Genomic DNA, 27,996 nt, shown 5'->3' with positions numbered 1-27,996 from the left:
CCCTCTCTCGGTGCGGGGTCCTTGGCTGCGGGGGCGGCGGGGGTGGCTCGGCGCGGCCCCGCCCGCGGCGGGGGCCATGTGAGCGCGGAGCCGGCAGGATGCAGAAGGGGATGCGGCTCAATGACGGGCACGTCGCCCACCTGGGGCTGCTGGCGAAGAAGGACGGGGCCCGGCGCGGATACCTGAGCAAGAGGAGCGCCGACAACACGAAATGGCACACCAAGTGGTTCGCGCTGCTCCAGAACATGCTCTTCTACTTCGAGACCGACTCCAGCTCCCGGCCCTCGGGGCTCTACCTGCTCGAGGGCTGCGTCTGCGACCGCGCGCCCTCCCCCAAGCCCCCCCTCTCGGCTAAGGACTCCCTGGAGAAGCAGGTGGGCGACACGGGGTGCCCGCGGACGGGGAGGGAGGATGCCCCGCGGGGGTCCAGGCCCCCCACCCCCGGAGCTTGCGGCGCCCGTGACCTGCCCCACGCGCGCCCGGGGTGGGGAGGTGAGGATGAGGCCGGTCTGTGCGGAGGAAGGGGGACGATTCCCGGGTCTGCAGCGCCGCAGCAGCGGGCGGGTTCATCGTGGGGGTGTCGGGCTCTGCCCGGGGCACCCCCGCTCCCCCTCCCGTCTAATTAGCCGCCGGTAATTAGCGCGGGGCTGCGGGGCGCCTCCCAGCGGCCGCGCTGGGCGCTGCAGAGCCCCGCGCCCCCCGCGCGTCCCCCCGGCCCGGCGGGCTCGGGGTTTGGGGTTCGGCGGCCCCGCTGTCTCCCAGCCCCCGCCTGCCCGTCCGTGCCCCGGTTTGCCCGGCAGCTGCCCCGGCCCGGCGGTGCCAGCAGCCTGCGGTGGCTGCGCGGTGCCCGGCGGGGGCAGCTCAGGGCCTTGTTTTCAGGCAGATTTCACCCTACTCCTCTCGCCACGTGTGCGCTTTGCACCTGCATCCCCATCCTGGCGGGGGAAAGGCAGAGTGCGGGTCTCCCGAGCCCCCCTCTGGGCTCCGTGTCCTTTGCCGCCGCTGGCTGCGGGCGATCAGCGCGGAAACACCAAAGCCCTTAAAGCCCTTGTGAGAGCCGGGGGCAAGCCAGGTGTCCCCCAGCCCCAGGGCTGCTGCGGTCAGCCCCTGACGGGCCCCAGGGGTGGGCTTCTCCACCGCCTGTGCCCTTCCCAGCTGGGTATTCCAGGGCATTCCTGGAGCAGCACGGCAGGGAGGCTGGCAGCCCCTGGCGTGTTTGTTGGGGTGGTTTGCCGGAGCTGGGTGTGCTGCAGCAGCCGGGAGAGAGGGGATGGCACCGGGCAGGGGGACAAGGGCTGGCTTCCATCCGCGGGGGCAAATCCTGATCCATCGCTCCAGAGCCACCCCCGGTCTCACCAGCGGGGCCAGGAGCCAGCAGCACTCACCCTCTGACCCCCTGTGGTGTGTGGAGCGTGGACGTGTGCCCGTGGGTGGCACAGCGGCCCCGGGGGGGAGCAGCGGGGGGGTCCCGGCCCCGCCACCCTGGGCTGGGCACGAGCGGGGGGCACCGTGCCTTGTGGGTCCGCTCTGCAGGGCTTGCATAATTACTGCCTGGCAGCTCCGGGGAGGCGCCGGCAGTGCTGACTGCAGCGTGGGGCCCCGGGCACCCCTGGCACCCCGGGGCATGGGGCAGCGTGTATGGAAACCAGCCCCCCGTTCTGGCTATTCCTGGCACCTGGAAAACCCTGCCAAGAGAGCCAGGCACGCAGCACCACTGCTCCCTGGCACATGCCCTCCCTCCTGGCTCGGAGCACAGGAATATTTCCCTGTGAAGAGGAAAATGCTGTGGTTTTTGCCCAGCTGGGGCTCCTTTCAGCCCAGCTGCAGCAGCGGCACCTCGGGGGCTGTGGCAGCGAGGGGCTCTGCAGTGCAGGGGGTCACACTGCTGTGGGTGTCACTGCTGTCCCTTCAGAACAGACGCTGTGTGCTCCTAGTTCAGCTTGCATGAAGTTCACCAGCCAGGCTGCAATCCACCCTCCTGCCAGGCTGGAATCAAGCTGGGGATGGAGGCTGTGGGCCCTGTGTTTGTGCAGGAGGGCTTTCCCCCCTGCAAACGCCGTGGGGAGGCTGCCACAGCCCCTCTCCAGTCCCGAGTGCCGCCCTCCTGCCAGGCTGGAATCAAGCTGGGAATGGAGGCTCTGGGCCCTGTGTTTGTGCAGGAGGGCTTTTCCCCCCTGCAAACGCCGTGGGGAGGCTGCCACAGCCCCTCTCCAGTCCCGAGTGCCCCCAGAGTGCTGATGCCCGCCGGGCAGGGGCTGCTGGCACAGGGGGCTCCTGCCGCGGCTGCGCGTGGATTTGCCGCGGTTCAGCGCCTGGCCCGGATTCTGTGCAATTCCCGAGGCCAAGCGGGGCTGGAAGCCGGAGCGCTGGATGCCCGCTGCTCTGCAAGCTAATTAATGGCCCAGGGATGAGATAAGCGGCGAATGTCGATGGTGCAGATCCGCAGCCCGGCGGGCGGGACGAGCCGTGGCACACCGCGCTCTGGGCAGGGTCTGTGCCCCCGCGCCAGGGAAAGCCTCCCTGAGAGCCAGCCCTGCCAGCAGCCTCCAGAGGGAAGGTGCCGAGGAAATTTCCAGCACTGCCCGTGATCCCAGTTAGCGGTGCTCTGAGGGTGTTTGTCTATCCGTGCAGTTCCAGCTCTGAGGACAGTGCTCCTTGCAGCAGGGGAGCTCCAGGTTTGGATTCCTTCCTTGCTGGAGTGCAGCCCGACAGCTTCCCAGTTCTCTGCAGAGGACAAACTTTGAGAGGTGGGGCTTTCAAACCCCCCTTTTGATGCACATGGATTTTGCTGTGGGGGGATTTTTCCCCGGAACACAGTGAATTTTAGCACTGGTATATGTGAGAATAAGGGAGCAAAGACATGTGGAAACACCCCCCCTTTTGATGCACACATATTTTGCTGTGGGGGGATTTTTCCGCGGAACACAGTGAATTTTAGCACTGGTGTATGTGAGAATAAGGGAGCAAAGACATGTGGAAAACTGGAACAGCAAAGCGGGATTTTGTGCCACAGCCCCTCTCCAGTCCCGAGTGCCCCCAGAGTGCTGATGCCCGCCGGGCAGGGGCTGCTGGCACAGGGGGCTCCTGCCGCGGCTGCGCGTGGATTTGCCGCGGTTCAGCGCCTGGCCCGGAATTCTGTGCAATTCCCGAGGCCAAGCGGGGCTGGAAGCCGGAGCGCTGGATGCCCGCTGCTCTGCAAGCTAATTAATGGCCCAGGGATGAGATAAGCGGCGAATGTCGATGGTGCAGATCCGCAGCCCGGCGGGCGGGACGAGCCGTGGCACACCGCGCTCTGGGCAGGGTCTGTGCCCCCGCGCCAGGGAAAGCCTCCCTGAGAGCCAGCCCTGCCAGCAGCCTCCAGAGGGAAGGTGCCGAGGAAATTTCCAGCACTGCCCGTGATCCCAGTTAGCGGTGCTCTGAGGGTGTTTGTCTATCCGTGCAGTTCCAGCTCTGAGGACAGTGCTCCTTGCAGCAGGGGAGCTCCAGGTTTGGATTCCTTCCTTGCTGGAGTGCAGCCCGACAGCTTCCCAGTTCTCTGCAGAGGACAAACTTTGAGAGGTGGGGCTTTCACACCCCCCCTTTTGATGCACACATATTTTGCTGTGGGGGGATTTTTCCGCGGAACACAGTGAATTTTAGCACTGGTGTATGTGAGAATAAGGGAGCAAAGACATGTGGAAAACTGGAACAGCAAAGCGGGATTTTGCTGCCTCTGGAAACTTTGTTTTGTTTTTCCAGAAATGAATTTTCCTTCCAACCAGTTGGATGGGGAAGATGATTTCCTGCTGGGTGAGGCCAGGCTGTGGCCTGGGCAGGGTCTGTGGGCTGGGGGCTGTGCCCTGGCTGCTCAGGGTGGCAGGTGCTGGGGGAGCCGGGCTGGCAGCGAGCCAATTTCCTGCTGGGTGAGGCCAGGCTGTGCCCTGGGCAGGGTCTGTGGGCTGGGGATGGGGCTGGGGGCTGTGCCCTGGCTGCTCAGGGCAGCAGGTGCTGGGGGAGCCGGGCTGGCAGCGAGCCCCCTTTCCCCTGCTGTGGGGTCTGGGCCGTGGCACAGCCCAGCCCTGCTGCTCCCGGCCCCTGAGGTGTCGGAGCTGGGATGTGCTCTCACGGGGTCACCTCTCCCCTCCTGGGCAGGATGTGGGGTGCCCCAGGCGGGAGGGGCATGGCCAGGGTGAGATCCTGGCAGAGGAGCTGAGCAGGTGCGAGGTCCAGAGCTGATCCAACCCAAGCCCAAAAACACCCCAGTGTGGGTGAGGGCTCTCCTTGGCACGCCAGGAACTGCTTTGGGTTTGCTCCATGGATCCAGCCTGGAGCTGCATTTAGAGTCCCAGCATCACCAGGGCTGGAAAAGCCCTCTGAGCCCAACATTGCCCCAGCAGCTCCGAGGTGCCCCTGCAGCTCCGTGCCCGAGGTGTTCCATCCACACAGCTTTTGAGCATTTCCAGGATGGGGACTCCACAGTGCCCCCGGCAGCCCGGGCTGGTTCCAGAGCCATATCCCAGTGCCGTGGGCTGCTCCTGGGCTGGAGCCCTCAACAGGGCCAGCGTGGTGCTGAGTCAGGTGCAGAGCCCTTGGCTCCAGGCTCGGGAGCTGAGCTGTGCCCCCAGCTGGGGCTGCTCCTGAGCACGCACTGCCCCTGGATGGGATTTCCCTCCCCTCTCCAGAGCATTTTCTGGGATGGGGCCATGGAGCACCGAGTTCAGCCTCTCCCGAGGTCCCCATCCCTGAGCCACTGGCAGTCTGGAACATTTGGGTGCCCTGAGGGCTGGCAGCAGCCCCTGCCAGCCCAGCCCAGCAGCTCCAGCTGCCCCAGAGCCCAGTGCCAAGCCTGGTGGAGCCGTTCCTGGCAGTGCCAGAGCTTGGGCAGCGCTCCGAGGGCAGCAGGGGGGCCACAGGACCCAGCCGTGCCCGTCCCTGCCCGGGGTCCCCCTTGGTACCCCCAGGGGGGCTGCAGAGGGGGCTCGGGGGGCCAGACCCTGCCAGTGGAGCAGGGCTGAGCAGGTCAGCCATGGGCATCCTGAGCAGGGAGCTCCCAGGCTCTTCCAAACTCCAGGACTGATGTCCCAGGTCCGTGAGCATCACCCATCTGGGGCAGTGAGAATTCTTCTCCCTCAATGTCATTCCAGGCAGTCTGATATTTGGAGACTACAAATCATAATTTGTGGGCTTAAACCTGAACCATTCCTCAGCATTGGGGTGACACTGGGTTTTTAATTAATTAGTGTATTGAGTGATGCCATGTGGGGATTTCCGAGTGAGAGGGATGCTCACAGTGTTGGTCCCAGCCAAGCCTGCTGCATCACCGGATAAAATCAAGGGAAAAATGGATTTATTTTAATTATTTTACGAGTATTTCTGTGCATGACTCCAGAGCCTGCTCCACAGGGGTGATGCTCACCTCTAGTATCCATTTCCAAATATCCTGACAGCCCATAGTGAAACAAAGAGGGGAAATTGCAGCCTCTGGGATATTTTTTCTTATTGTCAGCACGGAAATGAGCTGCTGGAGCATCCAACTCTGAGGTCCTGTTTTCCCAGAGCACATAGTATGTAGGTCAGGGATGTTAAAAGCTGCCATGGCTGGCTGTGGATTTTTAGACTCATCCATCCAGAGCAGGAAAATTCTCCTCCTCTTGCCCTTTGTGTCAGCTGGAATAACCATCAGCCTCACAAACAGGCGGATGTGGATCTGCAGGGCAGCAGTTCCGAGGCTGGTGGGGCATCCCTGGGGGGACAGCCCCCTGTGAGGCACAGCAAAGCCAGGGAAGGTGACACTCACTGCTTTGCTGATGCTGGGGTGCCTCTCTCGTGTCCCCCCGCTCTCACACGTGCAGTGACCAGAGTGGGGGTGCTGGGACAGCACCCACCCCCAGCCACAGCCACCCAGGGGCTCTGGTGGGTTGTTCAGGCTGAAAAACGCCCTTCTGCAAATGCTAAAAAATTCTGAGAGAGGCTGATGTTATACTTTGGAAATAACGTGTCGCTTTAAAGCTCATTTGAATTTATTTGGGAGCCTTTGTGCACAGGCAGGGCCCGCGGGGAGCCCGTGACGGTCACGGGGCCGGGGTGGCCCGGGGCAGCCGGGTGACTGTCACCCGGTGGGGCTGGGGGTGCCCCCGGAGGCGCTTTCACCTTCCCCTGGGTGACCCGGAACGCTCCCGCGTCCTTATTTCGGGCAGGATTGCTGTGAAATGCCCGAGGTGCTGGGGGCTGAGGGGCTGTGTGTCCTGCGGTGCCAGACGGACACACGGCCCGGGGGCTGTCCGGGCACCAAGGGAACGGGGGGATGGAAATGACAAATGAACCAAAAACGGGTGTGAGGAGGAGCAAAGCACCGCCCTGGGCAGCACAAACTGCCCCAGGGATGCTGAGCTGGGGCCGTGCTGGAGCTGGGGCTCACGCTGCTGCTCCCAGTGCCAGTAGCTGGCCTGTGCTGGCCGTGTCCGTGGGTCTGGCTCTGTCCCTGGGTCTGGCTCTGTAAAATTCTGAGAGAGGCTGATGTTATACTTTGGAAATAACGTGTCGCTTTAAAGCTCATTTGAATTTATTTGGGAGCCTTTGTGCACAGGCAGGGCCCGCGGGGAGCCCGTGACGGTCACGGGGCCGGGGTGGCCCGGGGCAGCCGGGTGACTGTCACCCGGTGGGGCTGGGGGTGCCCCCGGAGGCGCTTTCACCTTCCCCTGGGTGACCCGGAACGCTCCCGTGTCCTTATTTCGGGCAGGATTGCTGTGAAATGCCCGGGGGGCTGGGGGCTGGGGGCTGAGGGGCTGTGTGTCCTGCGGTGCCAGACGGACACACGGCCCGGGGGCTGTCCGGGCACCAAGGGAACGGGGGGATGGAAATGACAAATGAACCAAAAACGGGTGTGAGGAGGAGCAAAGCACCGCCCTGGGCAGCACAAACTGCCCCAGGGATGCTGAGCTGGGGCCGTGCTGGAGCTGGGGCTCACGCTGCTGCTCCCAGTGCCAGTAGCTGGCCTGTGCTGGCCGTGTCCGTGGGTCTGGCTCTGTCCCTGGGTCTGGTCCCATCCATGGGTCTGGCTCTGTCCCTGGGTCCCATGCTCAGGGCACAGCAGGTGCTGGGGGTGCTCCCAGGCTGTTGGTGTGACATGTCACTGCTAAGGCAGAGAGGAATCATCTTTAGGCGTAGATAAAAGGTGGTGGGAGTTTTATTATTCAAATATAAAATAACTTCCTCCTTGCCAGCACGCTGCACTTCCTGGGAATTGTGTGGGGATAAACTGGAGCAGCACATGGAGGGGGTGCTGGCAGGAGCTGGGCTGGGCTCACGGCCCTGGGACAGGGCAGCCCTGCCCTGGGGGCTCACTCCCTCCCGTGGGCTCTGCTGCCTCTGACGGAGCCCTCGGGAGTCCCTGGTGTGAGCTGGACCCCACCTGATGTGCTGGGGGGTGCCTCGGGGGGGTGAAGGGGGCAGGGGCAGGCGGGCACCTCTCCAGGCCTCCTGCTCCAGGTGCCTGCCCCGCTTCCTGGGCTCTGCTCCCTTGTTTTAACCTCAGACAAACCCCGAGGGTTTCCCAGGGCGCTGGGGAGCTGCTGCAGCCCCAGAGGTGTCCTGCAGGCAGCCCCGGAGCTCTGGGCAGCCTGAGCGTGGCCGTGGGAGGGGTGGGGATGGCTGATGGTGTCTGACATTGGGGTGTGTGATGGATGGTGCTGTTTGATGTTGGGGATGGTCCATAAGGAGGAAGCTTGTCCACAGGACCAGCAGTGAAGGATCCTGCACTTAGAGGATCCGTGGCAGAAGTGAAGGAGCTGCATCCTCAGCAGGGCCCTGCAGCTGCTGCCCAAAGGGGAAAGCTGCTCCTGAAGGAGGGCCCTGCCGTGCCCATGGGCACCGTGGGCTCCCGGCGCCCTCTTCTTCCCTGCAGGACCCAGAGGGGCTGGGCGAGCTCCGAGGGTGCCACCCCGAGCCCTGAGCCCCGGGTGGGCACGGCAGGGGCTGCTGGCTCTGTCTGTGCTGCTGTGCCAGCTGTGCCCTGTCTCCCCAGCACGCCGGGCTCACCCAGAGCCTGCTGTGCAGTCTGGGGTCCGTGTCCCCAGCCCCCCAGCCTGCTCGGGACAGGAGGGGAAGAGCCGTGTGGTGCCAGGGGTGTTTCCATGGCTCAGGGGGCTGCCGGGCTGTGCTCCCTGGGCTTGAGGCAGTTTTCACCCGTGAGTTCAGGTCCCTGCTGAAGCCCAGCAGAGCAGCAGATGATGTCAGGATGAGCTCGTTCCAGCGGGCTTGGTTTAGCCCGGTTATTCCGGGCAGTATCCGGCACTGCAGCGTGGTACCTGTTTCCTTGGAGACTGCAGGGAAGCAGAGGAGCGGCGCAAAGCCGGCGGCACCGCGCACAATTAGCACAAACACTGCAAATGTCAAGGGAGGCTAAAAATAGCCCCGGCAGGGGGACACCGGGGACCGGGCTGTGCCCGGCGTCACCCCGGGCTGCGGGCTCCGGCCGTGCCCCGGGGCCGGGATGCAGGCAGGGAGCACAGCGCCAAGGAAGGGAAACGCCTCTGGGGCCGCCAGGGTTAATCCGGGCGTTACCCGTGGGTGCAGGTGGGATGCGGGTCCTGCTCAGCATCCCTGCCCCTCTGCCCCTCCCCAGGTGAGGGTGGCCCCGGGGCGGGTGGTGGCCACAGGGTCAGCACTGCAGCGCCCTGGCCTTGGGGCCAGGTGGATTTAGGTTTTCCTGGAGCTGGGTCTTTGCCCAGCAGGATTTCCCCTCGGATTTTCGTCGCCAGTGGCATTGCTGTGCTGAGGGCACACTGTGCTGAGGTGTTCCCAAAGGTGTTTATTTCAGTGACGCAGCCTGGGCTGGGTCAGGTATTCAGGTGGGTCAGGAAGGGCTTTCTGCCAGCCCTGTGCGGGGTGTGACCGTGTCCCCTGTGCAGGGTGTGACCGTGTCCCCTGTGCAGGGTGTGACCGTGCCCCTGTGTGGGGTGTGACCATAACCCCTGTGTGGGATGTCACTGTGACCCCAGTTTGGGGTGTGACTGTGCCCCTGTGTGGGGTGTGACCGTGCCCCTGTGCTCCCCCCGCAGCACTACTTCACCGTTAACTTCAACCATGAGAACCAGAAGACCCTGGAGCTGAGGACCGAGGACGCCAAGGACTGCGACGAGTGGGTGGCAGCCATAGCTCACGCCAGGTGTGCCCCGTGCCCTGTGGTGGGATCCAGGTGAAGCTGTGCTGAGGGGGCAGGGTGAGCTGGACACTGCCAGCAGGCAGAGCAGGACAATTCTGGGGGGCCTGATGCCGAGTGGGGGCTGTGCTCAGTTCTCCCCCTGTCCCATAGGAGCTTGTGCCACACGTGTCCTTCTTAAACCCTTGGAACGTGGCAGGTGACAGAGGTTTGGCCAGGGGTGTTTGGGGGTCTTTTTGACTCTAGTGATTCCATCAGAGTTTGCTCTGTCCTTTCTGTTTGCCCCTTGGGTGAGCCCATGCCTGCCCAGAGGGTTCCTTTGGGAGCAGCAGCATTCCAGCTGCAGGAGCTGCCCCCGGATCGCTCCCCTGCCGGGCTGGGAGCTGGGGCTGGGCAGAGGAGCCCCGTCCCCATCCCGGGGCTGGGCAGAGGAGCCCCATCCCCATCCCGGGCTGGGCAGAGGAGCCCCGTCCCCATCCCGGGCTGGGCAGAGGAGCCCAAGCCCCATCCTGGGCTGGGCAGAGGAGCCCAAGGGGCTGAGAGCGGGGCTGGGACCGTGCGGGGGCTCAGGGCAGGGGCTGCAGGAGGGATGCTCACGGCCGTGTCTGCTGCAGCTACAGGAACCTGGCGACGGAGCACGAGGCGCTGATGCAGAAGTACCTCCATCTCCTGCAGATCGTGGAGACGGAGAAGACTGTTGCCAAGCAACTCCGGCAGCAGATCGAGGACGGGGAGATCGAGATCGAGCGCCTCAAGGCCGAGGTGACGCGCCCGGCGCTGCCCGGGGATGCACTGGCGCTCCTGGGCGGCCCGTGGGGGCCGGGTGCCATCCCCGCGTGGGCAGGGGGTCACTGCTGCTGGGGTTCTGCTCCTTTTCTGGCTCTTCTCTCCCGCAGGAGGGCGAGGGCATCACCTCCCTTGGGGATTTTCCTGGCAGAGAGGCGCAGCAAGGGGCTGTGGCTGTGGCACCCCAGCGCTGAGCCTGTGGGGGCTCGGGAGGGTCCCTGGAAGCTGCTGCAGCATCAGGGGTTCACTCCAGAAGGAGCACTGGGGAGGGCTGGGGAGCTGTGCGTGCCTCTTGTGGGAGAGGAAGGCAGGCTCTGTATCCCAGAGTGCCAGAACAGCTGGGGTTGGCAGGGGTCTCACAGCCCGTCCTGTCCCACCCTGCCCTCTCCGCGTCCCTCTGGAGCCACCCCAGCACTCCAGGTCCCTTGGGGCTGTGCTCCCAGAGCTGGGGCTCACCCCAGCGGGGAGGGGGCCCTTCGTGGTCCCCAATCCCGGGATTGCCCCGTGCTGTGACCCCGAGATCCCCGCGGGGCCAGCCCCTGCCCGCAGCCTGCCCCGGCGCTCCGGCAGCAATGCCCTCCCTGGTGCCGGCTGCGGGAGGGTGACACGAGGCCGGCTGCGGCAGCGAGGTGCACAGATGACTCAGCAGGCGGGACACGCGTGTCCCTGGGGCACCTGGAGGAGGAGGAAGCTCAGGAGAGGCCTGGCAGCTCAGGGGGTGATGCTCCTGCCGCGGGGGCTGCTCGGCAGGGGAGAGCACTGAGTGCCCGAGGTGCTGTGGGGTGCTGGCAGTGGTACCCCTTTTCCTGCCCATCCCCGTGCTGCCCGACTGCCTGCAGGATGTGCCCCTCACTGCCTGGCTCTGCCTGTCCTAATGGTGGGCTTTTCCTGAAATTGTGAATTTTTGAGCTCAGATGTGCAGGTCAGTAACAATCCCTGACGGTCGTGTTGGGGTGCACAACAGGCTCTAAAATCTCCTCTGACATCTGATCCATGTAATGAAATGGGGTGAAGCAGATGTGTAGAAGCTGGATCAGTGACCATGAGCCTGTGGTCACCAGCTCTGGCGTGTTCCTGCTTTTTCCAAATGGTCCAAACTCCACCATTTTTCCTCCTTTATGTCCAAAATGGGACATCTTCCCCCTCCCACCCCCCAGCAAATTCCTCTTTCCAAGTTGTTTCCTTCAAAATCAAAATCCAGATCACATTTTCCCAATTTCCCACGTTCTGGATGGCACATGTGCTGTTTCTTGCCTTTTCCTGTCACTTTGCAAGTGGTTTTGGCCGTGGGGGCCGGGACACGCGGTGAGCAGAGGAGGGAGAGAAAGTACAGGGAGAAAACAGTGAAACCAAAGCTGCTGGCTCTGATCCCACGTGTGAGGGAAGCGCCTGGGGGGCTGCTCCCCGCCTGCACATCCTGGGGGCCAAATGCTCAAGGCTTCTCTGCCATTTTCTCTCCAAGTTGTGTTTACTGAGTTGCTGTGAAGGCATTTTTGGGAAGCAGGGATGGGGTTTGGATTGGGCACCCATCAGGATTTCCAGGTGCTGGTCCTGGCAGGGTTCAGAGGTCCTGAGGGGTTGGTGACAGCTCGAGGAGCCCTGACAGCTCTGCCACCTTTCTCCACCTGCTTCATCCACCGATTGCGTCCCCACCCCTGGCGGGGTTTAAAAGCCGTGTGGATGCAGCACCTGGCGACAGTGGTGGGTTAGTGGCAGTGTTGTGATCGGGTGGGCTTGATGATCTCAGAGGGCTTGTCCAGCCTGAAGCACTCTGCGTGGTGGCTTAGTGGCAGTGTGGTGATCGGGTGGGCTTGATGATCTCAGAGGGCTTGTCCAGCCTGAAGCACTCTGTGAGTCTGTGATGCCCATTAGGACAGACCCAGCACAAGGTGTGCCTGTGTCTGTCATTAGTGCAGAGGTCACGCTGTTCCCTGGCACCTGGGATGCCCTCAGCTCCCAGGATACCTTCAGCTCCTGGGATGCCCTTAGCCCTCAGGATGCCCTCAGCCCCTGGGATGTGCTCAGCCCCTGGGGTGCCCTTGGCTCTCAGGATGCCCTCGGCCCCCAGGATACCCCCAGGATGCCCCTGCCCCCCGGCCCTGCTCACCCCTGTGCCCACAGATCGCGTCCCTGCTCAAGGACCACGAGCGCATCCAGGCCAGCCAGAGCAGCGCGCCCAACGACGATGACAGCGACATCAAGAAGATCAAGAAGGTGGGTGGTGGTGAGGGTTGGCACCCGGGGGGCCCAGCAGGCATGGCAGACACGCTCCCTGGGGCTGAAGGAGGTGTCAGAGCCAGTGCTTCTGTCAGCAGGGTTTCTAGGAGGGAAATGTGCCCTGCCCAGGCGTGAGCCCATCTGTTGGCAGGGCACTCCCAGCATTGCCAGGAGCATGAGGCGTCCTGGCCAGTGCTGGCTCCTGCACCTCCAGCCCCTCTGGCTTCTGTTCCCATGGCTGTCACAGCTTTTATTGTGGCCCAGGAAAAACCATCACCCCGGCAGCATTCCCACAGGGAGCAGCAGCTGTCCTGGGGGCTGGAGCCCTGGGCACGGAGCAGGACGTGCTGCAGGTGCCCAGCTACACAAGGAAGGGCTCTGAAACCTCATCTCCTTCCACCTCCTGTCTCAGGCTGCTCCAAGCCCCATCCAACCTTCCCTTGACCGCTTCAGGGACGGGGCAGTCGTGGCTGCTGTGGGCAGCCTGTGCCAGGTGTTGGATGGGTTGTTGGACCCCCAGCCTGGAGGGCTCAGGGCAGCACCAGGAAGAGGCAGCAGCAGCACACACACCTGGGTGCAGAGCCAGGCACATCCCAGCTGCCCCGTGCTGAGCGAGGGTCCCTGCCTGGCCCCCAGCCCGTCCCTAACCCCCAGCCCCTGCTCCCTCAGGTGCAGAGCTTCCTGCGGGGCTGGCTGTGCCGGAGGAAGTGGAAGACCATCATTCAGGACTACATCAGGTCCCCCCACGCCGACAGCATGCGCAAGAGGAACCAGGTGGTGTTCAGCATGCTGGAGGCCGAGGCCGAGTACGTCCAGCAGCTCCACATCCTCGTCAACAACTTCCTGCGGCCGCTGCGCATGGCCGCCAGCTCCAAGAAGCCGCCCATCACCCACGACGACGTCAGCAGCATTTTCCTCAACAGGTGAGCTCCATCAGCGGCGTTTTCCTCAACAGGTGAGCTGCGTCCTGGGCTCCAGGAGCCCCGTGGCATCCCAGCAGCCCTGCACAGCTCCCTGGTGCTGGGAGTGCTCAGCCCCTGGGCTGTTGCAGCTCCACGGTTCCCTGTGCCTCCAGGCACGCTCTGCACTGCCTCGAGCAGCTGCCCCCAGCCAGCACAAGGGCTGCCCTGCTCCCCCTGCAATGGGGAATTTGTCTAATTCCTCTTTATTTACCTCTCGTTCATCTGTCTGTTCTTGGTTTGGCTTAGTCCTCTCTTGGTTCCTCTTCCAGCGAAACAATCATGTTTTTGCACCAAATTTTCTACCAAGGCCTGAAGGCACGGATCTCCAGCTGGCCCACGCTGGTGCTGGGTGAGTGCTGCTGCCTCCTCCTCCTCATCCTCCTGCTGCTGCTGCTCCTTCTCCTTCTGCAGCTCCGCAGGCATTTGCCAGCCAGCAGCAGAACACGCTGCACAGTGTCGTGGCTTGGTCACGTCAGCCTCACGGTACAAACCCCAGAGTGACCAAATTCCGGCGTTCCTGGTTCTGCTGGGAGGTGGGGCTGGACTGTGCACAGTGGGGCTGGTGCTGGAGAGCGTCACTGAGCTCAGACTGGGCAGAGCTGGGGGGCACGAGGAGCAGGAGACCTGGGGGTGCTCTGGGGGTCAGGGCTGTGCCCAGGGGGGCTGGAGCAGCCCACCCACGCCCTGCTCTGCCTGCAGCCGACCTGTTCGACATCCTGCTGCCCATGCTGAACATCTACCAGGAGTTTGTGCGGAACCACCAGTACAGCCTGCAGATCCTGGCGCACTGCAAGCAGAACCGCGACTTCGACAAGCTGCTCAAGCACTACGAGGCCAAGCCTGACTGCGAGGAGAGGACCCTGGAGACCTTCCTCACCTACCCCATGTTCCAGGTGAGCGCTGCAGCCAGGGCTGGCCCCAGGCAGTGCACAGCCCAGCCCCACGGCTGGCTTTGCGTGCTGGGAGGCAGAGCCTGGGTGACGTGGCCTGGGGCTGGACCCTGGTGGTCCCACACGGCTCCTGGACCTGCCTGGACCATCTCTATGGGGGGACCTGGTTATCCCACACCTCTGGGACTGGGACAGGACCAGCAGGGTCCTGGGCACAGCCCCACGTTGTGCCCCCTCTTCATTCAGCTTTGGCACAAGGAGCTTTGAAGTTTTAACTGCTCAGGCCAGGGTGTCCCCAGCCAGGGTGTCCCCAGCCATGGCAGGAGCAGCCCAGGGTGGGCCCCTGCTGTCCCCTGTGCCCCCACTGACCTCTGCTCTCTCCCTGGTGCTGCAGATCCCCAGGTACATCCTGACCCTGCACGAGCTGCTGGCTCACACGCCCCACGAGCACGTGGAGAGGAACAGCCTGGATTACGCCAAGTCCAAGCTGGAAGAGCTGTCCAGGTTGGGGGGACCTGGTTATCCCACACCCTGGTTATCCCACACCTCTGGGACTGGGACAGGACCAGCAGGGTCCTGGGCACAGCCCCACGTTGTGCCCCCTCTTCATTCAGCTTTGGCACAAGGAGCTTTGAAGTTTTAACTGCTCAGGCCAGGGTGTCCCCGGCCAGGGTGTCCCCAGCCATGGCAGGAGCAGCCCAGGGTGGGCCCCTGCTGTCCCCTGTGCCCCCACTGACCTCTGCTCTCTCCCTGGTGCTGCAGATCCCCAGGTACATCCTGACCCTGCACGAGCTGCTGGCTCACACGCCCCACGAGCACGTGGAGAGGAACAGCCTGGATTACGCCAAGTCCAAGCTGGAAGAGCTGTCCAGGTGAGAGCTGCTGATCCATCCCTGCACTGTGGGACGGGCCCTGGCTGCTCTGGCCAGGGGCAGTGTTTGCCAGGCTCCTGGATGGTGAAACGAGGGCTTTGGAGGGCTGGGATGGCTCCGAGGGTCTGCTTCTGTCCTCTGTTCAGGGCTGGTGGGGCTGCCCCATGGGAAGGCACCGGGTGCCTCTGAGAACTTGGGAATTGGCCGTAATTCCCTGGTTTTTGTCCTCTTCCTCCCAGCCCATGGACTGTTCTGGAGTGTTCTGGATGTCGGTGCCAATCCTACCCGCACACTTCAAGTTCTGTAAAGAGTGTCCATCCCTTTTGCCACTCCTCAAGGAGCAGGGATATCAGAGGGGGCTGCCCTCAATCTGAATTTTGTGATTTCCAAGCCCTCCCATTTCAGTATTTGTCAGCCTGGAGGCACAGCCTGGGCAGATGCACAGGTCACCTCTGGAGCTGCGGGCTCTGTCTGGGTGGATCCTGCTGCAATTCCCTTGACATTCCTTCAGTTTTGGCTTTATCTGGTGCAGCTCCACCAGACGTCCAAAGGGGTTGGGAAAACGTGTTCAGATCCCACCCCAGCTCCGATTTTCTCCTCTCCATCCTTCAGGATAATGCACGATGAAGTGAGTGAGACTGAAAACATCCGGAAAAACCTGGCAATAGAGAGGATGATCATCGAGGGCTGTGAGATCCTGCTGGACACCAGCCAGACCTTCGTCAGACAAGGTCAGTGTCAGTGCCAGTGTCCCTCCCCTCTGTGGTGAGCGTGAGCCCCGTGGCCCTGTCTCTGTCCTGTGTGCTCTGGGGGCCTGTGAAATTTAAAAATATAACTCAGTTCTGAGTTTTCACTGATCAGAGGCACATCAGGGCAGGTTTGTCCCTGCCCTTTCCCACATCAGGGCATGGAGGTGCACCTTGGCTGGTAGTGGTGCCCCGCTGGGGAGGCAGCAGCACCACGCCGAGCTCTGACCCCGGAGCAGGGCGCAGGGTGGGCTGCCATGGCTGGTGCCCCGGCTGCTGGGTGGCAGGACCTGGGCTGGTGGCAGTCCCGGGCACGGCGGGGGCTGCACCGTGTGGCGCTGATGGCGTGTGCCCCGCAGGCTCCCTGATCCAGGTGCCCATGTCCGAGAAGGGCAAGATCACGCGGGGCCGGCTGGGCTCGCTGTCGCTCAGGAAGGAGGGCGAGCGCCAGTGCTTCCTCTTCTCCAAGCACCTCATCATCTGCACCCGCGGCTCCGGGGGCAAGCTGCACCTCACCAAGGTGAGGGGCCGGGGGCTGCTGCTGCTCCCTGCCCGTGGGGGGACAGCGGGTGGCCCGGCTGTGGCCCGAGCTGGCCGGGCTCTTGGTGGCACAGGGGTCCAGGACCACCTTGGCCTCCCCTGGCACAGCCCAGGGATGCTGGGCTGGGAGCCTGCAGCCACCTGGATTTATTTCACGTGGTCCTTGTCAGAGCTGAGTCACAGGAGAGATGAGAAACTACACAATCTTGATAAAAGAATTTAGCCTGATTTGCAGCAGAAATGTTGACAGTCCATTCTGGAAGAAACTGGAATCACAGCCCAGGCTGTCTGTGGCGCTCCCAGCTCCTCTGGTTGCTCCCTGGGTTCCTGGGTTTATTTGGGGAAGTTTGGCAGTTAATTGAGCAAGAATCTTACAGAAATTGCTTGTTACTGGCATTAAATTATCAGTTTGAAGAATTACAGTCCGTGGCAAAGAGCTGATAATTGCAACAACAGACTTTGGGAAAATTAAATTTAAAGCTCCTATTAAATAATTTATAAACAAATTAGTTGATCAATTTGACAAGGAAAACCCAGAGATCCCAGCAGGCACAGATCTTTTTCCCAGTGAAAGCAGGCGCTGTGTGTGTGTCCCCTCCCTGGCTGTGTGTGCCCCCTTGGGGACATTGACCTGTCCCCAGGCTGGGGTGGGGGACAAGGACAGAGGAACTGCCAGTCCCTGGGGAGTCCCACGGCTGATCCCTGACTCGCAGCCTGGGGGAATGCCCAGCCCCGGGGTGGCAGTGCTGAGCCCCCTTTGTCCCCTGCAGAACGGTGTGATCTCCCTCATCGACTGCACGCTGGTGGAGGAGCCCGAGAGCACCGACGAGGACGGTGGGTGCAGGGGAGGTGGCTGGGGTGTGCTTGCTGAGTGGGGTCAGATTCAGGTGCCAGTAGACCCCAAGGGATCCACGACCGAGGTTTAATTAGATTAATTATTTACTGTAAACCAAGCAGACCCACACTTAGACAGACCTGACCTTCCTGGGGCAGCCAACAACCCACAAAAACCTGAATAAACCCTCCTTGACAGCTGGCTGGGAGAGAGGGGAAGGGAAAGGCTTTCCCAATCACTGTGTGGGCTTTTTCTATTCCAAAGCCAAAACATCAGGACAAGACATTGACCACCTTGACTTCAAAATCGTGGTGGAGCCAAAAGACTCCTCGTCTTTCACCGTTATCCTCGTGGCCTCGTCCAGGCAGGAGAAGGCTGCATGGACCAGTGACATCAGCCAGGTAGGACCCAGCAGGGAGGGCTGTGGAGCTCTCAGCACGAGGAGCTGCCACGGGGTCCCTGCTGGGCCGTGGCACCGGTTTGGGCAGGCAGGTAACACCGGGTTTGCCGTGTGCCCGCGGCCCCTCCGCCGCCCTGCACCTGGGTTTGCACCCCGGGAGCTTCCCTGGCACCCCTGGGTGTCACGGAGCAGGGACGTGGCTGCTCTGGGGAAAGCCAAGCCCTGACTTCCTCCACCTGCCGCCCGTGTCTCTCCCAGTGCGTGGACAACATCCGCTGCAACGGGCTGATGATGAACGCCTTCGAGGAGAACTCCAAGGTCACCGTGCCCCAGATGATCAAGTGAGTGTGCAGGGGGCAGGACACAGCTCCTGTGGCAGCCCAACGCTGCCAGGACCCTCGGGACCTCCCTGGGACCTCTCGGCCTCCCATGTGCTCCATGGGCTGTCCCAGGGTGGTGATTAGCAGTGTTCATTAGCTGCTGAGGGATTTGTGTGTGCTGGGGAGGTGGGAATGCCAAAGGGGAAAATTCAGAGAAAAATAACAATAGTAAAGAGGGGGTGAAAGTGCCAGAAGGGAGGGGCACGGGGGCTGTCCTCCCTGTAGGGATGCAAAGGCTGTGCTGGGACACGTGTGGGTCGAGGGGGGCTGGTCCCAGCCGGGGGGACAGGGCAGCACGGGGTGTTCCTGCTCCATTCCCTGCTGCCAGGCAGGGGAGGGGGCTTGGCTTGTGGCACCTGGGGATGGCCCCTCCACATCCCTCTGCCTGCTGAGCACTGCACCCATTCCAGGAGCCCGTTCCAGGGTGTGGATTTCTGGGTTTTCCCCTGGGAGCATTCCCAGCCAGGTTTTCCATGGGGACACCCCGTATGAACAGGGCTCCTTCCTGCACTGCTTCCCATGGTCTCTTGGTTTCGTTCCAGGCTGGAGCCACAGAAATCTTGTTTCTCTGCAGGTCTGATGCCAGCTTGTATTGTGATGATGTTGACATTAGGTTCAGTAAAACGATGAATTCCTGCAAGGTCCTGCAGATCCGCTATGCCAGTGTGGAGCGGCTGCTGGAGAGGCTGACGGACCTGCGCTTCCTGAGCATCGACTTCCTCAACACCTTCCTGCACTCCTACCGCGTCTTCACCACCGCCCTCGTCGTCCTCGACAAGCTCATCACCATCTACAAGAAGCCCATCAGTGCCATCCCTGCACGGTGAGGCTGCAGTGCTGCCAGGCACCTGTCCTGTCCCGGTGCCACCTGGGACTGTCACTGCTCCCCGTGCGCTGTGACACCCCAAAGAGGGGAAGGAGATGGATCCAAGCTCTGCGGGTGTCCCCCCTCCTGGGAGGGCCAGCTGCTGCCCACGGGGTGGTGGGGCTCACGCTGGCTCTGCTGCTGTGCCTGGGGGGATGCCCTGGGGGGATCCCCACGGCCTCCTGGGCAGGGCAGGTGCCAGCTCAGCCTCTCCCCGTCCCCGCCAGGTCCCTGGAGCTCCTGTTTGCAAACAGCCAGAACAACAAGCTGCTCTACGGGGAGCCCCCCAAGTCCCCCCGGGCCAACCGCAAGTTCTCGTCGCCGCCGCCGCTGTCCATCAGCAAGTCGTCGTCGCCCAGCCGCCGCAGGAAGCTGTCCCTCAACATCCCCATCATCACCGGCGGCAAGGCGCTCGACCTGGCGGCGCTCAGCTGCTCCTCCAACGGCTACGCCGGCGTCTACTCCTCCATGGCCCCCTTCAGCAAGACCACTCTGGACATCAACAAGCTGTACGTGTCCAGCAGCTACCCCAATAAGATCCCAGACGAAGGGGAAGCGGCCTCAGAAAAGCAAGAGGAGTCCCTGCCAGGCAAGCAGAGTGAGTCCCTGTGGGTTTGGGCACGGGGGGCTCTGGCACAGAGGGGCTGGTTTAGGTGCATGCACAGAGAACTCCTGCCTCCTGAAACCCCAGTGATTTTTACTGTGCACAGAGAGCTCCTGCCTCCTGACACCCCAGTGATTTTTACTGTGCACAGAGAGCTCCTGCCTCCTGAAACCCCAGTGATTTTTAATGTGCACAGAGAGCTCCTGCCTCCTGAAACCCCAGTGATTTTTAATGTGCACAGAGAGCTCCTGCCTCCTGAAACCCCAGTGATTTTAACAACAAAACAAAAAACCACCCAACCCCCCCCACCTGAAGGAAAAAACCTGTTCCAAAGTATCCCACAGAAATGGCAGAACTCTGTACCTTTCCCATACACGGTGGCCGCATCCCAAGCTGGAATGGGCCAGACTTGAGGAAAATGGGAAGCACTGAAAGGTGGCTGTGTTTGTGTGCAGCGGGTGTAAAGGGGCTCCCTGTCCTCCCAGGCTCAGAGGTGTCTGTCAGGGAAGAGTCGGACACGGATCCCAACCACAGCGATGAAGCAGAAGCTGAAGCTTCCCCAACGAAATCTCCAACGACTCCCAAGTCCATCAAGTGCAAAAATTCATCAGGTAACGAGTGAGGTCTGGGGGTGCCCGTGTCTTGGGGGGCTGGCACGCGTGGGGCCCTGTCCGGGCAGCAGCGGTGCCCACAGGGGTGTTGGATTTCTTCTCCCGCAGATTTCTCGCTGTTTTCCTACAACAACGGCATGGTCATGACGTCCTGCCGGGACCTGGACAGCACCCGCAGCGCCCTGTCTGCCACCTCCGCCTTCGCCATCGCCACGGCGGGGGCCAACGAGGGGACCCCCACCAAGGAGAAGTACCGCAGGATGTCCCTGGCCAGCGCAGGTACCTGCCCCGAGGGCGAGCCTTGGGGTGCCCCTTGCCAGCAGAGGGGTTTCCCTGTGGCTGGGGGAGCCCGGAGCCCCCAGAGCCCAGCGCCTGCTCCAGGCCCTGCCCTGGAGTCTGGGCATGGCGCTGCCCGAGGGTGTGCAGGTCCAGGGGCCCGGGCGTCCCTCCTGGCACAGCAGCTCGGGGAAGGGGGTGCTCCTGGCAGCCCCAGAGCGGCCGTGAGCCCTCCCTGAGGGGGCTGTGCCTGCTGAGGGCCCTCTGGCAGTTTCAGGCTTCCCGACGGACCAGCGGAACGGGGACAAGGAGTTTGTGATCCGGAGAGCAGCCACCAACCGCGTGCTGAACGTGCTGCGGCACTGGGTGTCCAAGCACTCCCAGGTGGGCAGCGCCGCCCTGCCCTGCCCTGCGCCCTGCCAGGGAGCTCACTGCGTGCTGGGCAGCTCGGCCAGCTTGGCTGGGAAGGCGGTCTGGCACTGAGGCTCCGAGGAAGCAGAGGAGTGTAGATGGCGGGAGCAGGGAGCTGGGACCCCGGCAGGGAACAGGGGTCACCTCCCGTGTTTGCACAGCTGGGGTGCCAAGGAGGGGAGCTGGGCCTGCCGTCACCCCTGGCTGGGTGCAGAGCAAGGCTTTGGTGCCTGTTGGGATCCCCAGGATGGGGTCAGGGCTTGGGCATGGGGAGCTGTCCCTGCTGTCCTGTCCCTCCTGCACTGGTGACGGGGCAGTGCTGTACTGGCTGTCACTGGGAAGTCACAGAGCTCTGCCAGGCCTGGTGATGCTGGTGCAATGGAGCTGAGTGAGCCTGCTGCCCTGCCGTGCTGGGATTGTGCTGAAGAGGCAGCCCTTGCCCAGCCGGGCAGGAAGCAGCTCTGCTGGGATCAGGGTCACTGGCCCACAGTAACGCCAGGGCTGTGCTGTTCTTGGCAGGACTTTGAGACCAACGAGGAGCTGAAGTTCCGGGTGATTGCATTCCTGGAGGAGGTCATCCACGACCCCGAGCTCCTGACGCAGGAGAGGAAAGCAGCTGCCAACATCATCAGGTGAGGGGCTGCGGGCAGCAGGCTTTGTGCCAGGCTTTTCCTGGCACTGCCAGCTGCTGGCTGCTCCTGCTCTCACCTGGGAGCACAGCAGGGCTCAGCAGGGCTGTGCCAGGGCTGGGAGCGGCAGGGAGGAAGATGAGGAGGAGGCTGGGTGGTGCTGGCTGCCCTCAGCCTCGGGACACGGTGGGTGTGACCCCCTGGGGCCCTGCTGAGGTTTGGTGCTGAGCCCCGAGGGTGCTGGCCCTGCTGCTGTGGGGTCCTGCTGTGGCACCGCGGTGCCAGGGCCAGGTTTGTGCTGGGCAGAGCAGCTCTGGCACTCAGGGTGTGCCCACCCCGTGCTGAGGGCACGGCACTTGTGGGGCCGCGTGGCCTCGGCTGAGGAGGGTTTTCCTCTTTAAAATGAGGAGTGGGGCTGAGGGGTCTCCTGAGGCACAGGCTGGTGTTGCAGTGTTGCAGCTCCTCGGGGCCACGCTGCCCTGCGGGGCTGAGGGGTCTCCTGAGGCGCAGGCTGGTGTTGCAGCTCCTCGGGGCCACGCTGCCCTGCTGCAGCCCTGTGGCTCTGCTGCTTTCCCAGCTGCAGTAACCCTGTCTTTCCGTGCCACAGGACCCTGACGCAGGAGGACCCAGGAGACAACCAGATAACCCTGGAGGAGGTTGTGCAGATGGTAAATACTGCTTCCTTCCCTGCCTGCCTGCCCCCGCTGCCTTGGGCTGGTGCAAGGGGAGCAGCCAAAGGTCCTGGTGCCCGCTCAGGGCAGAGCGAGCCGCCCAGGCAGTGCCAGGGGTGCAGCTGCAAAGCAGGAAAGGCTTTCTGGGAGGGGCCAGCTGTGAGCACAGCTGGATCTGTTCGGGCAGGGGCAGCACCAGCCAGCCCACAGGCACATTATTCCCCCACAGTCAGCAGAGTGGCTGGAGAGGGCACGGAGACACCTGCCTGCTGCCTGTGCCTGCTGCAGGGACATGGGGCTCCCAGGGGCTCCCATCATGTCCTCTGTGTCCCCAAACCCGTTCCAGTTCCAAGTGAGGGGCTCTGGCTCAGCCAGGACCACTGCTGCTCCCTGGAAAGAGAGCCCTGGGAATGTGCATGGATTTAGAACCCCCAGGGTGGCTGCAGAGCACTTGCTGCCCTTCTGCACTGAAAAAACCCAACCAAACCTGTTCCCTGAGGAACACAAGAGCCACTTGAAACTGGCCTGGAGCACCTGAAACACCCAAGACTCTGTCCCCTGGCTCTGCTGCTGGCTCCTGGAGGGGGGCAGTCCCTCCGGGGCTTTGTTTGAGCTGTTGCCCATAACTTTGTGTTCTGGAAACTTGCTCTGAAGAGGAGAGAACAGAAGAGCCCTGAGGGCTTTGCTCTGCCCCTCAGGCGGGGCAGCAGCTCCCTGCAGTCGAGGGTGCTGGGGTGTGAGGGTGCCCTGGGGTTTGGGGTGCACAGCATGAGCAGGGGGCTGCGTTGTGCTGGACCTCCGGGGTGCCTGCAGCCCCCTGCCCTGCACAGGGCCACTGGTACCCCCTCCCCGGGCTCTGGGGTGCCCCACCAGGGTGCTCCAGGGGGGCACCCTGAGCCCTGCCTGGGCTGCAGTGCCCAGAGCCAGGAGTGGGCACAGGGCTCATCCCTGCTCCCCTGCTTGCCTGGAAATCCCTTGGCAAAGCCATCTTCCCTTTGGGCAGGGGCAGCAGTGCTCCAGCTGGGATCCCGGGGTGCTTTGTTAATTAAACAGCCAAAAGGCTGTGTGATTACATCCCTGGGGTTCTCGAGGCTGGCAGGAGCTCAGCACAGGCACAGGCACAGCCTGAGGTGCCTCTGGAGCAGCACACCCTGGCTCTGCTGGGGAAGAGCCTTGGCTTGCGAGCCCAGCTTGGCTTTGGGTTTGTGTCCATGGCGTGTGGGGGCTCTCACTGTGCTCCTGCCTGGTGAGCCCCACTGTTCCTCTGTCCCGCAGGCTGAGGGGGTCAAAGCAGAGCCCTTTGAAAACCATTCAGCCCTGGAGATCGCAGAACAGCTGACGCTGCTGGATCACCTGGTCTTCAAGAAGATCCCATACGAGTGAGTGATGCCCATGGGTCAGGAAATGTGGCTCTGGTCACCCAGGGCCCCACGGGCAGGCTGGGCTGGGCCCAGAGAGTGCAAAGCCTTCCCAGGCTTTGCCAGTAGCCCGGACGTGGCTCAAGTGCAGATTGGCAGCCCTGTGGCCTCTCTGCTCTTATGGGGTGTCCCAAGGTAACCAGCTCAGGGAAACCCTCCCACAACCATCACACGTTCAGCAAATCCACGTGGTCCCTTTCAGCAGTGTGGGGGCAAAGGCCCTGGGATCTCCATCCTGTGTGATGCAGTGCAGCTTGCAGGGCTAGGACATCCCACCAAACTGGGAAGTAACAGCTGACCTGAGCACTGTGGTTCGCAGGGAGTTCTTTGGGCAAGGCTGGATGAAGCTGGAGAAGAACGAGAGGACTCCATACATCATGAAGAACACCAAGCACTTCAATGATGTAGGTGCAGCTGCAGGATGGGCACAGGGGAATGGGCACAGGGGAGGCAGCTCAGCCCCCTGCCCAGGGCTGGGGTGTGGGGGGCTCACCTGCCCCACGGGCCCGCCTGCCCCGGGGAGCCCGTGCAGTGGAGCCAGTCCTGCAGCTGCTCCTCGTGGGGCCGCAGCAGCTCAGGGGGATCTAAAACCTGCTGTGAGGCTGGCGTGCCCAAACCCTCACTGAATCCGGGCCGGGGGCCGTGTGTCCCCAAGGTCAGCAACCTGATCGCCTCGGAGATCATCCGCAACGAGGAGATCAACGCGCGCGTCAGCGCCATCGAGAAGTGGGTGGCGGTGGCCGACATCTGCCGCTGCCTGCACAACTACAACGCCGTGCTGGAGATCACCTCCTCCCTCAACCGCAGTGCCATCTTCCGCCTCAAGAAAACCTGGCTCAAGGTCTCCAAGCAGGTAGGGGTGGCCCCTCCTGGGGAGGAGGCTTTGCGGGGGAGTGTTGGGGCAGGATGAGATGTGTTGGAAAAGAGTTAGAAAATCGGGAAAGGGGTTTCGGGTGGTTCTCAGGAGGGAGTGGTGTGTGGACAGGCAGACCCTGCCTTGGAGCTGGGTTTATTCATGGAATCACAGGATTGTTTGGGTTGGAAAAGCTCTTGAGACTGTGCAAGTCCAGCTGTTCCCTCAGCACTGCCAAGGCCACCACCAACCCGTGCCCCCACGTGCCACATCCACGTATCCTGTAATCCCTCCACTGACTCCACCACTGCCCTGGGCAGCTGGACAGCCATTAAGAAATTTTCCCAATATTCAATCTAAACCTCTCCCAGCACAACTCCCTTCCCCTTGTCCTGTCACTTGTCACCTGTGAGGAGTCACTGGCCTCAGCCGGTTACAGCTCTCTGAGCTGGCACCACTGTGGGCTCCCACCAGCCAGGAGCAGTCGTTTCTGCTCTAGAATGGTAAAGCTGTGGATGAAAACAGGCGAGGGCAGAGGTGGGAGCAGGGGAGGCAGCGAGTGCCCAGCCTGCTCCCTGCAGCCAGGAGTGCCAGCCAGGGCACGCTGCAGTGTGCTGCAGGAGCAGCCGGTGGGTGAGGTGCCCTGGGCAGGGCGGGCTGGAAGCGCCCCCGGGGCTCTGCAGGCTGCCCCCCGGCCCCAGGGAGTGGGGGTCCTCCCAGGGCCCCTCCCAGCAGCACTCTGCTTTCTTGCAGACGAAGGCTCTGATTGATAAGCTCCAGAAGCTGGTGTCCTCGGAGGGCAGGTTCAAGAACCTGAGGGAGGCGCTGAAAAAGTGAGTGAATGGTGCTTCTCCTCCTGCCCCACGGCTGCTCTGGGGCCTGCAGGCTGGGGGGACCAGAGCTCTGCTCCCAGGATCGTTCAGAGCCTGCTCTGAAGGGTGTCCTGTGCAGCAGCACAGTGGCTGGCACAGTGATCCCCAGGACTGAGCTGCTCCTTTGTGCAGCCTGTGGAAAGATGGGAATAAAAGGGACTGCAAAGGGAAAAGTCACTGCCAGACGCCAGAGAACAATTTTCCCCATCACTATCATAGAATCATCAAATCCCAGAGTGGTTTAGGTTGGAAGGGACCTTAAAGCTCATCTTGTTCCATTCCTCTCTGTGGGCAGGGCCCCCTTCCACTAGACCAGGCTGTCCATGACCCTCTAAAGGTCTGTCTGACCCTCTGTGCTGCCAAAGCTGCCCCCAGCTCATCTCCTGCATCCCGTGGCTTTGTGAGGGGCACAGCCACAGGTCCTGCCTGTCCTGCTGTGCTGCTGGGGATGAGGCCCAGCAGACCAGGAGCCTGCCCTGGGAGAGCCCTCCTATATCAGAGAGAATCCTTCCAACTGCTGACTGCAGAGCTGATCCCTTCTCCTCTATCCTATACTAGAGAATCCTTCCAACTGCTGGCTGCAGAGCTGATCTCTTCTCCTCTATCCTATACTAGAGAATCCTTCCAACTCTGCTGACTGCAGAGCTGTCCCCTTCTCCCCTACCCTGCCCCAAGCTCCAAAGTGAGAAAGTTTTACTCCTGATTTCTTTCTGGTTCACTCCTGAAGTTGTGACCCCCCGTGTGTCCCCTACCTGGGCATGTACCTGACGGACCTGGCGTTCATCGAGGAGGGCACCCCGAACTACACCGAGGATGGCCTGGTGAACTTCTCCAAAATGAGGATGGTGAGTGCTCCAGCCCACTGGGCTGATGTGCCTGTGGCCAGGTCTGTGTCCCCTCAGCCTTCTCCTGCACAGCACCAGGAGGGCACAGGTGTCCCCTGCACACACCTGGGGCTGCTCCCAGTGTCTGCAAGAGACAAAAAGGCCTCTGCATGTGCTGTGCTGGGTGCCCCTGCCCTCCTGGGCCCTGGGCCGGGTTCTCTGGCTGATGGCTGAGCCATGAGCACCTCCTGTGTTTTCTCCCTGCACAGATCTCGCACATCATAAGGGAGATCCGCCAGTTCCAGCAAACCTCCTACAAGATCGAGCACCAGCCCAAGGTACAGCCTTGTCCCCAGAGCCACGGGCAGGCTCTGCCCTCATCTCCCTCTTCAGCACAGCATCTAAGCCTTCAGTGCCTGGCAGCTCCATGCTGCAGTCTGTTGGAGGGGTGGGGGGATGCAGGGAGGCTGTGGGGGCTCCAGCAGACTCCCCCGTGGTCCCCTGGGGATTGCTGCAGAGGGCAGCTCTGGACGGGCCCGGAGTGCTCGAGGGTGCCCCGGACACGCTGAGAAGCAACGATGCAGGGGCAGCATGCCCTCCCCAGGGAGCAGGGGTGCCCTGCCGCCCGCTCCAGCGCCGGCTGCCCTCTGCCCAGCGTGACACCAGCTGAACGGGCTCTGACCGGCTTGGCAGGGTGCGGGTGCCCCAGCTGCCAGGCTCTGTGTGCCCACCTGCCAGGCTGTGTGCCCACCTGCCCGGCCGTGTCTCTCCCGGCCCGCTCACGGCCCGCTCCGTCCCCAGGTGACGCAGTACCTGCTGGACCAGTCGTGCGTGATGGACGAGGAGTCGCTGTACGAGGCTTCCCTGCGGATAGAGCCCAAGCTGCCTTCGTGAGCGGCGCGGCCGCCGGACACTCGCTGTACCCCTGTACATAGCCCCGCTCCCGGAGCGCCCCGTCTGTGCTGCCCCGGCCCCCGGCCGCGCTCGCGTGCGATTCCCCGCCCCGTCACCGTTAACGCGCCCACGCCTCGCTGGAGCCCCGGGCTCCTTTCCATGATGTTACTTTTGTCATTTGTTCCTCCTGGGGGGCTGGTGGTCGGGCAGGTGAGTGCCCGTGGGGCAGGTGAGTCCCTGTGGGGCAGGTGAGTCCCTGTGTCCTTGTGGGACAGGTGAGCCCTGTGGTCCCATGGGACAGGTGAGTCCCTGTGTCCCTGTGGGGCAGGTGAGTCCCTATGTCCCCATGGGGCAGGTGAGTCCCTGTGGGACAGGTGAGTCCCTGTGGTCCCATGGGACAGGTGAGCCCTGTGTCCTTGTGGGGCAGGTGAGTCCCTATGTCCCCACGGGACAGGTGAGCCCTGTGTCCCTGTGGGGCAGGTGAGCCCTGAGTCCCTGTGGGGCAGGTGAGTCCCTATGTCCCCACGGGACAGGTGAGCCCTGTGTCCCTGTGGGACAGGTGAGCCCTGTATCCCCACGGGGCAGGTGAGCCCTGTGTCCCCGCGGGGCCCAGGGGCAGCACACAGCAGCTCTCACTCGGACTGTGCTGGCGGTTACACCCCGACTGTAAGGTGGGAGAAGGGAGCGCATTAAAGGTTGTCCCTCGGTGTGAGCTGCCCTCTCTGTGTGTGCCACCCTGCTGCTGGCCGGGCACGGGGGGCCCTGGCTGCTGGCCCGGTCCCTCCGAAGTCGGGAAGATGGAAGCATCCCCTCGCCTCTCCTCGCTGCATCCGGCTCCTGTTGATATGCTGTAGATCCGTACCCTTGTGCCCACTCTGAGTACCATGACGTAGAGTTAGAGATGACGAGTGTTTTTATTACATCTACTGTAATCCTGGCTAACCACCCGCTAGCAGGATATAGTAATGTAGTGCTTATTCTGTGAATAGTACCTGGGTTTTTTACATTGTACAGTCCCTGACACGGTTCCCCGGCAGTGGCAGGCATGCTCCACTCACACAACACTTGCTGTAAGCAATACCTCGTGGTATGGGAATTCTCTTTCAAGCCCTAAAACTATTTCAACTTACAGCTTGTTTGGGAAAAAAAAAAAGATATTTCCATTTTTTTTGTAAAAATATATGTTTCCTGATTACCTCTTGCTAATAAATCTATTCTATCTCAGGGTGAACCGGGGTTTGTGATAGTTTTGCGGGCGGGATAACGCCGGACCCGCCGGGCCGCGGGCCACGCCCGGTGCC

At 62.4% G+C, this 27,996-nt stretch overlaps 1 protein-coding gene across 2 annotated transcripts; it reads left to right on the top strand.

Moving 5' to 3' along the window:
• The first annotated feature begins 18 nt into the window (after positions 1–18).
• RASGRF1 (Ras protein specific guanine nucleotide releasing factor 1) lies at positions 19–27,926 on the top strand. 2 transcript variants are annotated; one of them, XM_039723310.1, is made up of 27 exons: positions 19–374; positions 9,039–9,145; positions 9,754–9,901; positions 12,047–12,139; positions 12,812–13,065; positions 13,374–13,453; positions 13,804–13,997; positions 14,389–14,498; positions 15,479–15,597; positions 15,972–16,132; positions 16,923–16,986; positions 17,252–17,388; positions 17,646–17,728; positions 18,342–18,590; positions 18,860–19,230; positions 19,722–19,847; positions 19,956–20,126; positions 20,395–20,507; positions 21,054–21,166; positions 21,771–21,831; positions 23,110–23,213; positions 23,572–23,656; positions 23,908–24,105; positions 24,859–24,938; positions 25,705–25,822; positions 26,071–26,139; positions 26,603–27,926. In XM_039723310.1, the coding sequence occupies exons 1-27, from the start codon at positions 99–101 to the stop codon at positions 26,693–26,695; spliced, it is 3,777 nt and encodes a 1,258-aa protein (XP_039579244.1). In that variant the 5' UTR covers positions 19–98; the 3' UTR covers positions 26,696–27,926. The 2 variants fall into 2 exon arrangements, with proteins under 2 accessions (XP_039579244.1, XP_039579243.1); XM_039723309.1 differs by lacking the exons at positions 19–374; positions 9,039–9,145; positions 9,754–9,901; ... (3 more) ...; positions 13,804–13,997; positions 14,389–14,498 and adding an exon at positions 14,755–14,866.
• Positions 27,927–27,996: the final 70 nt, after the last annotated feature.

This window comes from Passer montanus, unplaced genomic scaffold (assembly GCF_014805655.1).
Source record: "Passer montanus isolate IOZ18808 unplaced genomic scaffold, ASM1480565v1 scaffold5, whole genome shotgun sequence".
Taxonomy (NCBI): domain Eukaryota; kingdom Metazoa; phylum Chordata; class Aves; order Passeriformes; family Passeridae; genus Passer; species Passer montanus.
This window is presented reverse-complemented; position numbering and strand designations above follow the sequence as displayed.

Excerpts from the sequence above, each read along its gene's own strand:
- RASGRF1 (XM_039723310.1), top strand. The coding sequence starts at position 99 with ATGCAGAAGGGGATGCGGCTCAATGACGGGCACGTCGCCCACCTGGGG. Across the intron at positions 375-9,038 it reads AGGACTCCCTGGAGAAGCAG|CACTACTTCACCGTTAACTT; the intron begins GTGGGCGACACG and ends CTCCCCCCGCAG. Across the intron at positions 23,214-23,571 it reads TTCAAGAAGATCCCATACGA|GGAGTTCTTTGGGCAAGGCT; the intron begins GTGAGTGATGCC and ends TGTGGTTCGCAG.